Source organism: Canis lupus, chromosome 23, assembly GCF_003254725.2.
Source record: "Canis lupus dingo isolate Sandy chromosome 23, ASM325472v2, whole genome shotgun sequence".
Lineage (NCBI taxonomy): Eukaryota > Metazoa > Chordata > Mammalia > Carnivora > Canidae > Canis > Canis lupus.
This window is the reverse complement of record NC_064265.1, coordinates 13142085-13158544: the sequence shown is the minus strand read 5'-3', so window position 1 is coordinate 13158544 and position 16460 is coordinate 13142085. Positions and strand designations below refer to the sequence as shown.

General features: G+C 33.8%; 1 protein-coding gene across 2 annotated transcripts in view; it reads left to right on the top strand.

The window, feature by feature from the left end:
* The window catches only part of STT3B (STT3 oligosaccharyltransferase complex catalytic subunit B), a 107538-nt gene that overhangs the window by 58518 nt on the left and 32560 nt on the right, over nt 1-16460 (top strand). For both annotated transcript variants that reach the window (XM_025461088.3, XM_025461090.3), the window contains exons 4-5: nt 11222-11287; nt 13231-13330. In XM_025461088.3, the coding sequence (XP_025316873.1) occupies nt 11222-11287; nt 13231-13330 (166 nt within the window). The remainder of the gene's footprint in view (nt 1-11221; nt 11288-13230; nt 13331-16460) is intronic.

The window sequence follows — 16460 nt, the reverse complement described above, 5'->3', positions numbered from 1 at the left end:
ATGTTGAACATCTTTGCGGTTAAAAGACCATTTGTATATCTAGCGAAATGTTTATAAAATCCTTTGCCCATTTTTGAGTCAGGTTTTTGTTGTTGTTGATCAGTTTTAGTAGATCTCTATTCTCAATATCAATGTATTATAAAATGCATGACTTCTGAATATTTTCTCCCATTCTGTGAGTTGCCTTTTTTTACTCTATGATAATGTCTTTTGACAATTTTTAATTTTCCATAAAGTCCAATTTGTCTTTCTTTTGTTGCTGTTCCTTTTGTCTTATCTGAGAAATCATTGCCAAATTTAATGTGATGAAACTTTTACCCTGGTTTTCTTCTAAGGGTTTTAGGTCTCATGTTTAAATCTTTTTATGTTAATCTTGTATATGATGTTAGGTAACGGTTCAGCTTCATTATTTTGCACAAATGTCCAGCTTTCCCGATATCATTTATTGAAGATTGTCCTTCATTGAATGATCTTGGCACCCTTGTTGAAAATCAGGAAATGTGTCTGGCTTTAATCTTTTTCAAGATACTTCTGGATATTAGGGGTCTTTTGAAATTCTGTATGAATTTTAGAATGGGTTTTTCTGCAAAAAATGTCATTGGGATTTTGAATCCAATTATAATGATTTCGTAGATCACTTTGAGTACGATAGGCATCTTAATACTGTCTAACAATTCATGAACAAACATGGGATGTGCTTTTATTTATGTGTTTAAACTTTTTACGGCAGTATTTTAGAGTTTTCATTGTTGTAAGACTCTTACCTCAGTGGTTAATTCATAAGTAGTATTCTTTTCGATGCTATTGAAATTGAAATTTTTTCAGAAATTTCCTTTTCAGATTGTTTATTGTTGGCATATAAAAATACACCTGATATTTGTTTATTGACTTTGTATCCTGCTACTTAGTTGAATTCATTTATTAGGTCTGATAGTTTTTGTATATGTATGGAATCTAGGGTTTTCTACATGTAAGATCATGTTATCTGCAAACAGGAATCGTTTTACTTCTTTGTAATTTGGGTGCCTTTTCTTTTTCTTGCCTGATTTGACTCTTGAACAACACAGATCTGAACTGTATGGATCCACCTTAGGTGGATTTTTTTCAAGGTCTACAGTACAATATAAATGTATTTTCTCTTCCTTACAATTTTTAAAATATTTTCTTTGGCTTTATTTTTAGAATACATTATAAAATACATGAAACATACAAAATATGTGTCAATCAACTGATTATGTTGGGGTGAGGTTCCAGTCTACAGCAGGCTATTAGTAGTTAAGTTTTTGGGAGTCTGAAGTTATATGCAGATTTGCAACTGTGTGGGATCAGTGCCCCTAACCTCTGCATTATTAAGGGCCAACTATACTGTGTTGAACAGAAGTTGGAAAAGTGAGCCTTGTCTTGTATCTCTGATCTTACAGGAAAAATGTCAGTCTTTCACCATTGAGTATATTTGCTGTGGCTTTTCCACATATAGCATTTATATTATGTATTGTATATTAATATAATGTTACTAAATATGTAATATATATTATTGTGTAATATTTTGTATATTAATATTTTAAAATGTATTTTTTAAAGATTTATTTTAAAGATTTTATTTATCCTTTTTTTAAAAGATTTATTTATTCATGAGAGAGAGGAGAGGGGGTAGAGACATAGGCAGAGGGAGAAGCAAGCTCTCCCCAGGGAACCTAATATGGAATAAATCTTTTAAAAAATAAAAAGAAACATGGAGGTGCTTGGGTGATTCAGTTAGTTAAGCATCTGCCTTCAGCTCAGGTCATGATCTCAGGGTCCTGGGATTGAGCTCCCTGAGGGAGGAAGTCTACTTCTCTTTCTGCTCCTCCTCTACTTAGGCACACATGTACACACACTCTGTCAAATAAATAATCTTAAAAAAAAATAAATCTCCTTGTTTGGGGGTGGGGGGCGTGGAGAAATGTGGTCTTTTTTTCCTGAAGTAATAGAGATTTTTTTTTTTCTATATCAGTAAAGTAATAAATTTCCTAGGTGTGTCCAAAAGCTGACCTTTCTGGTTATGTTCATCCTTTTCAACATGTAGATTGATACTATTTCTGAGAAGTTGTGTTTGTTGTTTGTTTTTAAGATTTTATTTGAGAGAGAGTTTGCAGGTACATATAAGTGGGGTGTGGTGCAAAAAGAGAGGGAGAAGCAGACTCCCTGTTGAGCTCCATCATTCCCAGGACTAAGCCATCCAAGTACCCCTCTGAGAAGTTACTCTTTTTTTTTTTTTTTTTAATTTTTATTTATTTATTCATGAGAGACACAGAGAGGCAGAGACACAGGCAGAGGGAGAAACAGGGCCCCTACAGGGAACCCGATACGGGACTCAATCCCAGGACCCCAAGATCACAACCTGAGCCAAAGAGAGACACTCAACCAATGAGCCACCCAGGTGCCCTTGTCAAATATTGTTTCTTAATAAAAGTTCTTCCAGAGAAGGAATATGAACCACAAAGTTCTCAATAATTTAAATTTCATGCTTATAGTAACAAACCATTTTGAATACAAAGTTTACGTCAGCATTAGTTGAATAAATGGAGTTTAAAGTTTTGGTTTTAAGTCTGAGTCCTACAAAGATGTCAACTCCTTATGACTGTAACTCATCATCAAAAATAGAATCATCCCTATTTCAGTGAACTCACAGACTAATGAGAAAGAAGGTTAATAGGATTCAATTCTTTGAGGTTATTAGGATGATGGGGTGTTAGATGTTGCTGAGGCAGTACTATACAGGGTCACTAACTCAGCAGGTGAGTATCAGGGGAGGAGGGTTTCTCAGAGATGGGAATCAGTGATGCCAAGGAAGTGGTGGGAAAGAAGTGCTATAGCTCTTTACTGAGCCTTTTATGGCAATTCACAGGAAGCTCCTTCTCTTCCTACCATTACCTTGCCAAAAGCAGTGCTCTGTGGCATATAATGTGCACCTGAGAAGTTATTCTTAATTGTAGTTTTAAATATCATTTTGTCTCACTGTTTTCTTGGATTTCCTTGGATTTTCTAAGTGTCTTCTATATCATTTTATGATCCTTTTCCTTTCTCTCAGGTGTTTTCATTTCTCATAACATGCTGCTGAATTTAGTTTTTAGTATTCTGTTGTGGATTTTTGCATCAATGTTCATAGGTGGTAACTGATCAGTAGGTTTTCTTGTAGTGTTTTCATCTGACTTTGATATCAGGGTAATGCTGGCTTGATAGAATGAATTAGGAACGCTTTCATATTCTTCAGTTTTTAAAGAAAAGTTTGAGAATTGATATACATTCTGTTAATGTTTTATAGAATTTACCAATGAAGCCATCAGGTCCCAGGCTTTTCCTTGTTGAAAGTTTTGATTACTGATCCAGTCTCTTTATTGGTTACAGGTCTGTTGAGATTTTCTGTTTCTGCATGAATTTAGTATTGGTAGGTTTTATATTTATAGGAATTTGTCCATGTCATCTAGGTTATTTAATTGTTGGAATACAGTTACTCATAGCACTCTTACAATTCTTGTATTTTCACTTCTGTTATTGATAATCAAATTTCTTCCCATTGTGGTCAGAGAATATACTTTCTATGATATCTGTCTCTTTAGAATTAATTTGTGGCCTATAACATACGATCTATCCTAGAGAATGTCCATGTGCACTTGAGAAGAATGCGTATCCTGATCTTATTGTGTCTAGTTGGTCTATTTTGTGAAGTCCTCTGAAGTCTTCTTTACTTATGTCTAGTTCTACCAGTTATTCAGAGTGGGGTACTGTAGTCTCTAACTAATAAAGAATTGTTTCTTTCTTAATTTCTGTCAGTTTTGCTTCATATATTTTGATAGTCTGTCATTAAGTGTCTAAATGTTGTAATTGTTGTACTTGTAGTATTGAAAGTTTTATTAATATATATTGTCCTGTTTTGTCTTGCAAAAGTTTTTTGAGTTAAAGTTTCTTGTGTCTGACATCAGTATAGTTAACTGCTCCATTTTAGTTACTGTTTGCATGGAATATCTTTTTCCATCCTTTAACTTTGAATATATTTGTGTCTTTAGATCTAAAGTGAATGCCCGAGCATATAATTGGACCATGTGTTTTTATCCAATCTACCAGTCTCTGTCTTTTGATTGGAGAGTTTAACTTAAAGCCATTTACATTTAAAGTGATTCCTGATAAGAAAGATCTTATTTGTCACTTTGCATTTATTTTCTATATGCCTAGTAGCTTTTCTGTCCCTTATCTCCTTTATTACTGTCTTTTGTGTTTAGTTGATTTTTTTGTAATGAAATGTTTAAATGCCTTTCTCATTTCCTTTTGGTCTATATTGTATTGCTGTTTTCTTTGTGGTTACCATGCAGGTTACATTTAGCATTCTATTATAATGCTCTTACTTCAGTTTATCCTAGCTCATCTTCAATAGTACATAAAAAATCTTCCTTACAACTCTGTTCTTACCTTTTTGATTGTTGATGTCACAGAATTAGATTTTTATACATGTGTGTGCAGAAATGTAAACTAATAATTTTAATTGTATTAGTTTAAGTATGTAGAAGACTAAATTTAGAGTTCTAAATCAAAGTTAAAATAATGCTAGTTAGCTTTTAAACACTAGTAATTTTGGTTTGTTTGGATACTTGGGGTCTTTTGTATTTCTCTATGAATTCCATTAGTTCTCCATTACAACTTTTTTTCTTAAATGCCATAATTTTTTTTTTATTAATTCAACATCTTTTTGTAGAACACGGTGTGGTACTGGTGCTGTTTTGTATGTTGATTATACAGAGTTAAATGAAGTTGATGAGCAGTTAGGGGAATTATCAGTATCCTATTGCTTTTCAGAATGATAGCGTAACAGAATAATAATAAAGCATCCTCACTAAGGACTAAAAGATTATTTTGTGAGTTTTTCCTTTGTTCTGTTTTTTAAACCAACATATTTAAAATAAGTTAGGTTTAAAGTAAAAGCAGCTCCAGTATTTGAAATGAGGAGTTGTTTTGGAGTTCTGGCATAAAGATTCATTTTCTGATTTGTGGTAAGGTGTTTGACACTTAATCTCATTCACTATTCTTATAAATAATAAAAATGTTTTAGCTACAGAGTTGTAGTAGATAATTACATTTACTTCAAGTTTGATCTTTACCAATTGAAAGTAAAAATAATAACAGCTCTGAATACTATGAAAAGTTTTTTGTACCCAAATGACTTTATGAAGTTGAAAACATTTTCTGTGTAATCTCTAAAACGTAAATGTAACTTGTCTACTAATTCCTCATCTGGTGTATTTATTTTTAAACCAATTGCTTAATGCCTTTTACAAGTTAGGTCTTTAAATTTTTTAAGATAAAGTACTCTGTTTTCAAAGCACTGTTTCCAGACATTTTTGAATATGCTTTTAGATTAGTGTTCTTTAGTTTCTAATCTTTTTTTGTCAGGATCAAGTGGTTAAAAGTAGAGTCTTTGGAGCCAAACTGCCATGGTCTGGTTTCCTCTTACCTGGATTTCAGTTTCTATTGTGAGGAGTTGTTTAAACCACCTCCGTGTCTATTACGTCAACTATAAAATGGAAGTTATAAAGGTACCTATCTTATGTGGTTTAAGTAAGTTAATGTATAAAACATTGTAGGAACACAGAAATTGAGGAGTACCTGTTTGTGCTGTTGTTACCACTCACCAACAATAGAGCCGATACAGATAAAATAGTATTGGGAACAGTACGTATCATTGCCTCCTATAGAATTTTTTTAAGGATTTCTCCTCTGTCTTTGCAATCATTCCTCTCCTTAACCCATATTTCTTGCAACCACAGATCTGATTTCTATCTTACATATCTTTGGGAGTTTGTTTTCCATAATGCTGTGTTGTAGAAACATACAGTAAGGGAGGTGACCCTTTATGTATGGCTTACTTCACTTAGCATAAGACTTTAGACAGTCATCCATGTTGTTGCATTTTTTACTAGATTGTTACTTTTTATTGCTGAGTAGTATGTGTGTACTATATGAGTATACTATAGCTTATTTTTCAATTTTTGGCATTTATGAATAAAGTGGTTATAAATATTTGCATACAGTTCAGCATATGGGCATATATTAGTATTCCTTTTGGACAAATGCCTAGGTGTGTGGGGTTGCTAGTTTGTAAGATAAGTACATGTTTAATTTTATAACAACTGCCAAACAGTTTTCCAAAGTGGCTATGTTATTTTTCATTCTCTCAACCAAAATGTGAGGCATTGCATTTACCAGCATGTGATATGTTCAGATTTTTAAATTTTAGCCATTCTAGTAGGTATATAGTGGTATCTCATGATTTTAATTTGCTTTTCTCCAGTGACAAACAATTGAGCATATTTTCATATGCTTATTTCCCAATTCTGATTCTTCTCTGGTGAAATGGCTCTCTTCAGACCTTTTGCCTGTTTTGGTTGGGTTGTATTCTTATTATTGGGTTCTAAGAGTTCTTTGTATATGTTGGAAATAAGTTATCTATTAGATGTGGGTTGAGCAAACATTTGCTCCTAGTCTGTAGCTTGTCTTATTTTTTTTTAACAATATCTTTCTATGAACAGAAATTAAAATATTGTTTTCTTGCCTGATGATATTGTTTGGAACTTCTAACATAGTGTTCAGTAGAAGCATTAAAAATGCACATCCTTTCCTTCCTGATTTTAAAGGGAAAGCATTCAGGCTTTCACCATTAAGTATGATGGGTTTGTTTTTTTTTTAATTGATGTCCTTTATCATGGCTTAAGGAAGTTTTCTTGTATTTTCAGTTTAAGAATTTTTATTATCAATCAGTGTTAGATTTTGTCAGTAGTTTTTTGTGTCTATTGAGATGATTATATGATTTCATTCTTAATTATATTACTTCAAGTTTCTCTACTTAAATACTATTGACATTTGGGGGTACTACATTTGTGTTATAGAGTATCTAGCAGCATCCCTTAACCCCTCTACACACTAGATGCCAGGAGTAAATTCTCCCTATTCCTCAGTTGGGAACCATTGCATTAATTTTTTTTTTTTCAGATGTTAAAACAATTTTGAATTCATGCAATCAATTCCACTTGTGACACATAATCCTTTTTTTCTATTGGTGGTTTTGTGTTGTTTATATTTTCTTAAGATTTTTTTTTATCTATATCCATGAGGGATATTAACTCATGTTTTCTTGTGATGCATTTGTCTGGCTTTTGTTTTTGTTTTTGTTTTTTATCTTATTTTTAAAGATTTTATTTATTTGAGAGAGCATGTTCTCGCAAGAGCACAAGCAGGGGAGGGGCAGAAGGAGAAAGAGAAGCAGATTTCCTACTGATGAGGGAGCCCAATGATAGGGGCTCAATCCCAGGACCCTAGGATCACAACCTGAGCTGAAGATAGCCGCTTAACCAAGTGAGCCACCCAAATGCTCCGGTCTAGCTTTGATATGAGGGTTATACTGAGCTCCTAAAATAAGTTTAGGGAAGTGTTTCCTTCTCCTTTGTTTTCTGAAAGAATTTTTATAGGATTTGGTATTGTGTCTCAACCTGGGATGATTTTTAAATACTAATTCAATTTTTATTGACATAGTTCTGTTCTGATTTTGTTTCTTTATGAGTAATTTGGTGTGAAGTATTTATTGAAATTTTTCATTTTATGTAAATGATCTGATTTGTTGGCACAAATTATTCATCATACTCCTTTATAATTCTTTGAATTTTTGTGCAATCTATAGTGATGTTACCTCTCTTATCCTAGTATTGGTCATTTATATCATTTTTCTTGGTCAGTCTAGTTAAAGTTTATCCAGCTTTTGGTTTCATGTATATTTCTCTGTGTTTGTTTTCTATTTCATTGAATTCTTGACTTTTATTATCTACTTTGTATCTGGTTTGCTCCTTTATAGCTTCTTGAGGTTGAAGCCCAAGTTACTTTAGCTATTCTGTTTTTCTGATATGAAATTTAAATTATACTTTCATCATTGCTTTAGCTATACTCTGTATATTTCAGTATGTTATATTCTCATTGTTATGGAGTTAAAATTTTTTTCTAATTCTTGATTTCTTCTTTGACCCATGGGTTCTTTAGAAATGTGTAGTTTAATTTCCTAATATTTGGGAATTTCTCAGGCATTTTTTTCTTTTGATTTCTAGTTCCATTGTTGAAGAATTCTAATTTAGGAGTTTTAATATTAACATGTCAAAGACTGAGTTAAAAAAGCCCTCTATCCAAACCTACCTACCATCTGTTGGCCTTCCTCCTCCCCACTGATGGGTAGGTAGTACCTCAAGGTAGGAAACTAGGAGTTCTCAGCTTCCTTTTCTGCATTACTCTCAAATTTTAGTAGTTCACCAAAAAAAGGTTGATTTGGCCCTTGAACATAGCCTCTCCTTTATATTGACATTCATACTATTTTAAGTTTGGACTCAACCCTCAGTCATATACCAGCTTTTGGACTTGTATTTCTGTTACCAACGGCATCAGGATCTGTAAGGACATTATGCCACTCAGTGTCTGTACCCACCATGTGGTCTCTGTCATATTGTGCTTTGACTGTAGTCCTTGCTTTAGTGTTGTACCTTTCTAGTTGGGCATGACTGAGTTCTAATTTGTGTGTCCAGTATATCCTCGTAGAGTTTTATATATATTAGTAAACACCAGAATTTGTTTGATTCAGAGTATAAATTCTTTCCTCATTCTCTCACAGCCTTTATAATTGGTTTTAGAGTTTGAGGAAATTTCAGGGTGTGGACTATATTTAACGATTACAAGTATATTTTGTTTTTTTGTTAATAGATTGTAGCAGGACTGGGCCCAATCATTTATAGTAAATAAGAGGAATCTTATAAAAACAAGTATTAACTGTGGTAGAAGAGTAATACAGAAGGAAACTATATGATATGTTATGGCTGAAGGAAAATACCTAAGGAAGCAGAAACTTATAGAAAGGATTCAGATTTCATTCAAGAGGGTGTGATTCAGCCCACCGATACCAGTGAAGTTTGATGATTAGGCTAGCCTAGAGCTGCTTTGGAGCTGCCTGATAGGCAATTGACCACTCTCCGGAGTTGAGGCATTTAGGAGTGGGGAGCTGGTGACCTGAAGCATGGTGTACAGTGGGAGTCTACATACAGCAGGGGCAGGAAGCTTTTAGACTGTGTATGGGGCTTTGGGTACCATGTCAAGAGGACTGCAGAAAAGTTATTACAAGACCAAGGCTGCAAAGTCACAGGACTGTGTTTTGGGCCCATGGCTAGGGTCAGCACCACCAGATGTTCTCACACCCATACCACCAACGCCAGCCTATATTGGAAATGATTGGGGAGGCTCTTCTGGAGTGTTCCTTCAGCACCCCTCTACCGAGAAAACTTCATACTCACTATAAAGGAGAAGTACTTAGAAATGCTTTGGTTTACCATAGAACATATATATTGAAGGGTGCATTTGGAGCTAAGAGGCAATAAAATGGGAACCAACTCACAAATATAAAGCACTAAATGGTCATTTGCAAGCTTTTCCTGCTAACATTTTGTCTTTTCTACCTTCAGTTCACTGGTTAGCCTGTCGTTTTTTTCCTCAGTTACTAGGTAGAATCATTTTTTTTCTTTTCTATTGATCTACCTGCCATAGTCTTCTGTGACCCCTTTCTTGGGATTCCTTTTTGTTTCTGGTGCATCTCATTCTCTGAGGACACTATGTCTTCTAGTCTTTCCATTTAGAATTAGGCCTTTCTGGGGGCACCTGGGTCGTTCAGTCAGTTAAGTGGCTGCCTTCAGCTCAGGTCACAATTCCAGGTCCTGGGGTCAAGGAGCCCCATGTCCTAGGGCTCCTTGCCTGACAGGGAACCTACTTCTACATCTGCCCCCCACTCATGTTCTGTCTCTCTCTCAAATAAATAAAGAAAATCTTTAAAAAAAAGAATTAGGCCTTTTTGAAGATTCTTTTCTTTCCCATTTTCCTGGTAGCTACTTTCCTTTCTAAAAATCATCTTTGATCTCTCTAATTTGTCTTCTGGTCCCTGTGATTTTGGCATTGGCACTTGGTTCCAACTCTCACCTCTCTACTCTCTAGAGATTGGGTATTATAGGAATAATTTCTAATCAGCCCTGGAAATTTTTTTCACTTTTTAAAAGGTCAGTATTTTAATACACTGCCTTCCCTATTTACATTTTAGCATGGATCAAACTGGTTTCAGTGGGGGAAAGTGGTTGTGTCTTGTCACACATATATATACTTTGTTTTGTCACACATATATATACTTTGATGTTGAATTCAAACAGTCTTTCACTAGTCTAATAGAAGTCAGCCTGATAGTATCTTTAAGTGCTATAAACTAGGAATGTTTTCTGTTTCCTTGCTCTCCCCCTCCTTTCATTGCTGTGGGGTGTGTGTGTGTTTGCTTTACAGTTCCCCCAAAGATTACATGTCACCTGTAGTTTGTTTTAATGTACCAGAGGAGGCTCATTTTTAAAGTAAATTTCTTGAAATCAGGTATATATGTTTTAAATAAAGATGACCTTTTGTTGTTGGCATAAATAAGTATTTAGAACTTGTGTTTTTTTCTGAACCAAATGATTATTTTTAGAGGAACATATAAACTTATCTGGGAATTATTTCTTTGTTTCTTTTTTTAATGTTTCATTGATTGTAAATTCCCTTTCTGGTTTGGAGTAATTGAGAATTTTGCTGACATATCCAAGAAATTATTTTAGGGCTACCAACTTCTTTATAGATTATTATTTATTGATTATTATTGATATTGGTTATGGCACATAAAAATTTGTAGATGATAGGTTTTCAAAAATGGATGCTCATAATTTGAATTATCTGTGAGATGTATATAGTCAAATGAAGAAAAATTAGATTAGGTGTTATGCCTAAGAAAACCAACCAAATGTAAAAATGTAGATTTGCTGAACAAGTTTATTTAGTTAAAATCTCAATTTGTTATTATTTTTAAATAGAAAATAAAATAGAAAAATATAATTTTACTTCTGTTAGAAAGATGATTCTTTTTACTGAAAACTGTATAACAGAAAAATCAGGGTTGTTTATAAAATGCCTGACTGTTGCCCAGTGTTCTAAATGCATATATTAAGTGAATCTGAATATCTGAATAACAACCACAACTGCTGTATTTCTTTTTTTAATTTATAACTTTGGATTTTTGTAGTACAAGTGTACTATAAACACTTTTTTTTTTTTTAATTTGGCAGGCACATTTATAAACATTTGCTTGTTTGTTTTTTAGGTAAAATCTGTAAAAACTGGGTCAGTTTTTTGGACAATGTGCTGCTGCTTGTCGTATTTCTATATGGTAAGAAGTCATATTTTAAATTCTGTGAGGTCTAGCAAGTCTTTGGTAGACCAATTCCTCTTCTTCATCATTTTCCTCTCATTTGGGCTCGTTCTCCACTTCTTTTCCCCTGAAATCTTTAGGATCTTAATTTTGTTTAATGTATTCCCATTCATTACTGCCATTCTCTTCTTTACCCCTATCCTTGGGATGTGTAGCAACTCTTGTTTTAATGGGGAGGGCTAATACTCAACCCCTCAAATACAATATTTGCAACAAGTGAAACAAAATTATTTTTTCGGATGTAAAACTTTACCTGAATAATGTTCCTATCCTCCAGATAAACTACCTACATACTTTTTTCATTAGATTACTTCAGATTGGCGTTCAGAATTACTTTTTCATTCTCCTGCCTTTTTCCCCGTACCACAGCCTATAGAGTAATCTTGTGCTGAAAATTAGTGATAATTTTAGGTAAGCTTTTTTTCTGTTTTTAAATAAATTTCATGGAATTTATGCATCCAAATTCCATGCCCCTTTTAAAATGGTTAAAGCCTGGGACACATTCTGTGCAGTTTTCCCAAGTAGTAGCAAACTCATTCTCTTTGAAACTTGCATTTAAATTTTGAAGGTCATTAGGAAATCCTTCAGGTAGGACTGGTGCTCAATCAGAGTAACGTTATTTTTGGTGCAAAATAGCATGTGACTGAAGCAATAAACTGATTTTCTTATATGCATTGTACAGTGCAGGTAGTTCATTACAAAATGAACTTTAATTACAAAATGGTCATGAGATTATTTCAGGCAAGGGCAGCATAGTTACAATATATATGTTAATATTCAGTCTCTCTTTTTTTTTTTTAATTTTTATTTATTTATGATAGTCACAGAGAGAGAGAGAGGCAGAGACATAGGCAGAGGGAGAAGCAGGCTCCATGCACCGAGAGCCCGATGTGGGATTCGATCCCGGGTCTCCAGGATCGCGCCCTGGGCCAAAGGCAGGCGCTAAACCGCTGCGCCACCCAGGGATCCCAATATTCAGTCTCTTAATGTGACTATTGGTAAAATGGTTCTTTTAAGCTTTTAATTATTAGAGCACATCTAAAACTTTGGTCTTCAAAAGAGTTTATTGCCTGTTGAATATACTCAAAAACATAATACTCTTGGTTGAGAACAAACATCTTTAGAATCTTTATTAATTTAGACCAGAGTAGTGGTGGCTGGCTGACTCAGTTGGTAGAACACAGTGACTCTTGGGTCTTGAGTTCAAGCCCCACTTTAGGCATATAGCTTACTTTAAAAAAATAATAATCACATAAAAAATTAGACCAGAACATACTCAGCTATTCTGATTAAGTAGAATATTATATATTTAAGATATATGTTAAACATTAAAATGGAATCTTGATTTGTAATCCGTTAGTAGGGAATAATTTATACTCAAGGTAGCACCTTTTATTTTGAGTATCTCAAAGCATGTCAAGATTATATGAGTGTTCCTTGTAGTTCAGTTGTTGACTGGTGCTAACATTCATTGTTCTTATTCTTGGTCAAGCTTCTTGAAATGTACTTTCAAAAATGGGTGAAATAAAAACCTTTTTTTTTTCTTTTAAAAATTTATGAACTATATCCTAAGAATCTTTATCTTCATGAAAGACTTTTTACTATCAGCTCACAAATTATAATGTTCTCAGTGTTCTTATTTAGTTTAATTTGACCATTTCTCCAGTGAATATAGAAAAGCATATTGGATTTATGGGATTGTGTTATTTTAATAATCAATAAAGATAAGTAGAGATAGGTTTTTGTTAGGTTATATAAATCAATTTTTAGTATATCTCACAACTGCTGAGAATCCTAGTGTTTATGTTTATTCATTATATATTTAGATTGTCATGACAAGACTTACTTATTTTAAAAGCAGATATCTTAAATTATTTAACTTTGCATTTCTTAACTCCTAGGTCTCTGCTTGGGGTGGCTATGTGTTTATTATCAACCTTATTCCACTGCATGTATTTGTGTTGTTACTGATGCAGAGATACAGCAAAAGAGTCTACATAGGTAAGTGATTTGACTTGAAATTTCATCTTCTAAGAGATGTTTCCTATACATTCTTTTCATTGAGCAGCCACTTCTGTTTGGCTGTGTTACCCATAAGAAGGTAAAAATAATTTTATATATTTTTTTGCTTTTTCTGTATTAATAAGGTTGGTCATGTATTTTTACCCAAGTGCATTGTTACCAATTTTTACTTGATGAGTTTTTGCTTGGTTTTTGTAGAAATTAGTCTACATAATATTTGTCAGCCCAGCCTTTTTTTTTTTTTTTTTTTTTTTTGGTAGAATGGGCTTCTATTATGAAAATCATTCACATATACATATTATTCAAATTCAGCGTAGTCAGGAGATTGAATATTCTCAAAATAAACAGTTTAATAAACCTTTGAAAGCTCTCTCTGTGTAATGTATGGTAATCTTAGTCCATTTGGGCTGCTAAAACAAAATACTACAGAATTTGTAGCATATAAACAACAGAAATTTCTCACAGCTTTGGAGGCTGGAAAGTCCCAAGACTAAGGTTCCAGAATGGTCAGACGTTCTTGTGAGGGCTCCCTTCCTGGTGCATAGCTGATAACCTTTTTGCTTTGTCCTTACATGGTGAAAGGGATGATCTAGTTCTCCAGACAGCTTTTGAAAGGGTACTAGTCCCTGAACTCACACTACCTTATTACCTCCCAAAGGCTACTTCCTAATACTGTCACCTTGGGCATTAGGTTTTAAACTTAATAATTTTGGAGGGACACAAACAGACAATAGCATAGACTGAGTCTTTTTCCTATGAAATCTTTATTTTCTCTCTAGGTTTTAAAACATGTCTTCTGAATAAGATGCCTAGTGATAGATGTTGTCTCAAATCTTAGAGCTCATTTTCTATGAAGGCTGAACTTTTATGGATTGAATTAATCAGAGAGAAGTTGTGGTCTGAACCCAATGTCTTAATAAAATAATACAATCCCATTATGATAATGTTGTTGGTAAGCAGTAACACTAAGATACAAAGCTTATTTTCTTAATTAAAGAAAAAAACAGTAGTTTGGCAGTTCTTCAAAAACTTAATCATAGAGTTACCATATGACCCAGCAGTTCAACTCCTAGGTATACATATATAACCAAGAGAATTGAAAGTAATTATTCACACAAAAAGTTGTACACTAATGTTCATAGCAGTATTCATTATTCCTAATAGCCAAAAAGTGAAGACAACCTAATATCCATAAACTAATGAATGGATAAATGAAGTATGGTATATTCATACAGTGGAATATTTAGCCACAAAAAGGAATGAAGTACCGATACATCATGAGCCTTGAAAAGTAAAATAACCCATACACATAAGGCCATATGTTATAGGACTCTTTTTGTATGAAATGTTCAGAATAGACTAATCCTTAGAGACAGAGTAGGTTTAGCAGTTACTAGGGGTTTGGGGAGTGGAAGAGTGACTGCTAATGGGTATGGGGCATCACTGAAATAATTTTACACTACAAATGATCCTGTTTTTTACATGTACTTAACTCATTTAATTTCATAACCACACTGTGAGTGAGTAGTAGGTACTATTACTATCCTATCCTCATTTTACAGATGAGGAAACAAGAAAGGATGTAATTCATTCAAGATCATTTGGTTGTAGCCTGAACTTAACATGTTTTATTTTTTTTAAGTATTTTTTTTATTTTTTATTTATTTATGATAGTCACAGAGAGAGAGAGAGGGGCAGAGACATAGGCAGAGGGAGAAGCAGGCTCCATGCAACGGGAGCCCGATGTGGGATTCGATCCTGGGTCTCCAGAATCGCGCCCTGGGCCAAAGGCAGGCGCCAAACTGCTGCGCCACCCAGGGATCCCTGAACTTAACATGTTTTAGCTGCACAACCCATGATGCTAAAACTTACTGTTAACTGTGTGCCTACCATATAAATAAATACCTTACTGTTGAAATACATCAATCAGTGATATATCTCTACTCTGAACACACTGTAAACAGTCTTTGGGATCCAGAAAGGAAGATGATAGATTTTAAGTCTCAACTTTTTGTTTTAGAAATCTATAAAGGAATTGTTTTTTAAGTTAAATGGTAATAGGGGAGGAACTAAGAGGTTGTTTAATTTAAAAACTTTTGGGTCTTGAAATTATTTTTTCCCAAAGATTTATATATTTATTTCAAAGGGGCTGGGGGCAGAGGAAAGAGAGAATCTCAGGCAGACTCCCCGTCGAGCACAGAGTCCAATGGAGCTCGATCCAATGACTCCAAGATGACCACCTGAGCCAAAATCAAGAGTCAGATGCTCAACCAACTAAGCCACCCAGTGCCCCAGGTCTTGAAAATGTAATGGTTAGGGGAATAGGATAGGGAGTAGATTGAGGGATAGATTTATTAAATATCCTTGAATCAGGAAGAGGAAGAGAGCCAAAGTAGTCAGAAGTAGCCAGATAAATATATTTGAAGAGGTCAAATGAAAGGATTTTCTACCTGAAAGTATAAGACATGAGCAGTGTCCAACTTCTTTTGAGTGTTAGCACTAAAATCTAGTAGGGTAAAAATTAAGAAAAGACCTTATATTTGATGAATAAGATTTATCTTGTAATTTTACAGAAGTATGAAATTAATACTGCTTATTTGGCTCTTGAAAATGTTTCTTCTTTTCACAGGGAAGAAAAATAAAATAGTGTGATGGTATTATACATGTATATGAAGTTAGATTAGTAAATGCCTCAGATAATTTCATAGTGTTCAGACTCTCTAACCCACCTTCCTTGTTCCTTAATCACTTATTCCATTCATATAACTAAGAGTATTTGAGGTGAGTTTTATGCTCTTTTATAGTTCTAAATAGATGGAAAGTGATGGTGTAAAACAGTCAATTCTCTTTCTATATCCTAATGTATCAAGATTTAAGTTCAATTTAACCTAGCTTAATGGTCCTGGAAAATATGAAAACATTATAAAGTGTGGATATAGATATAGATATAGATATAGATATAGATATAGATATAGATATAGATTGTCCTCTCATTTTACCACATACCATCCTTTGTAGTTTTCTCTCCAGGTGAACAGAAACATTTAGATAAAGAAATAATGACTGATAAATGCCAAACTCTTAACCATGTGTTTGATTGGGTTTTCAT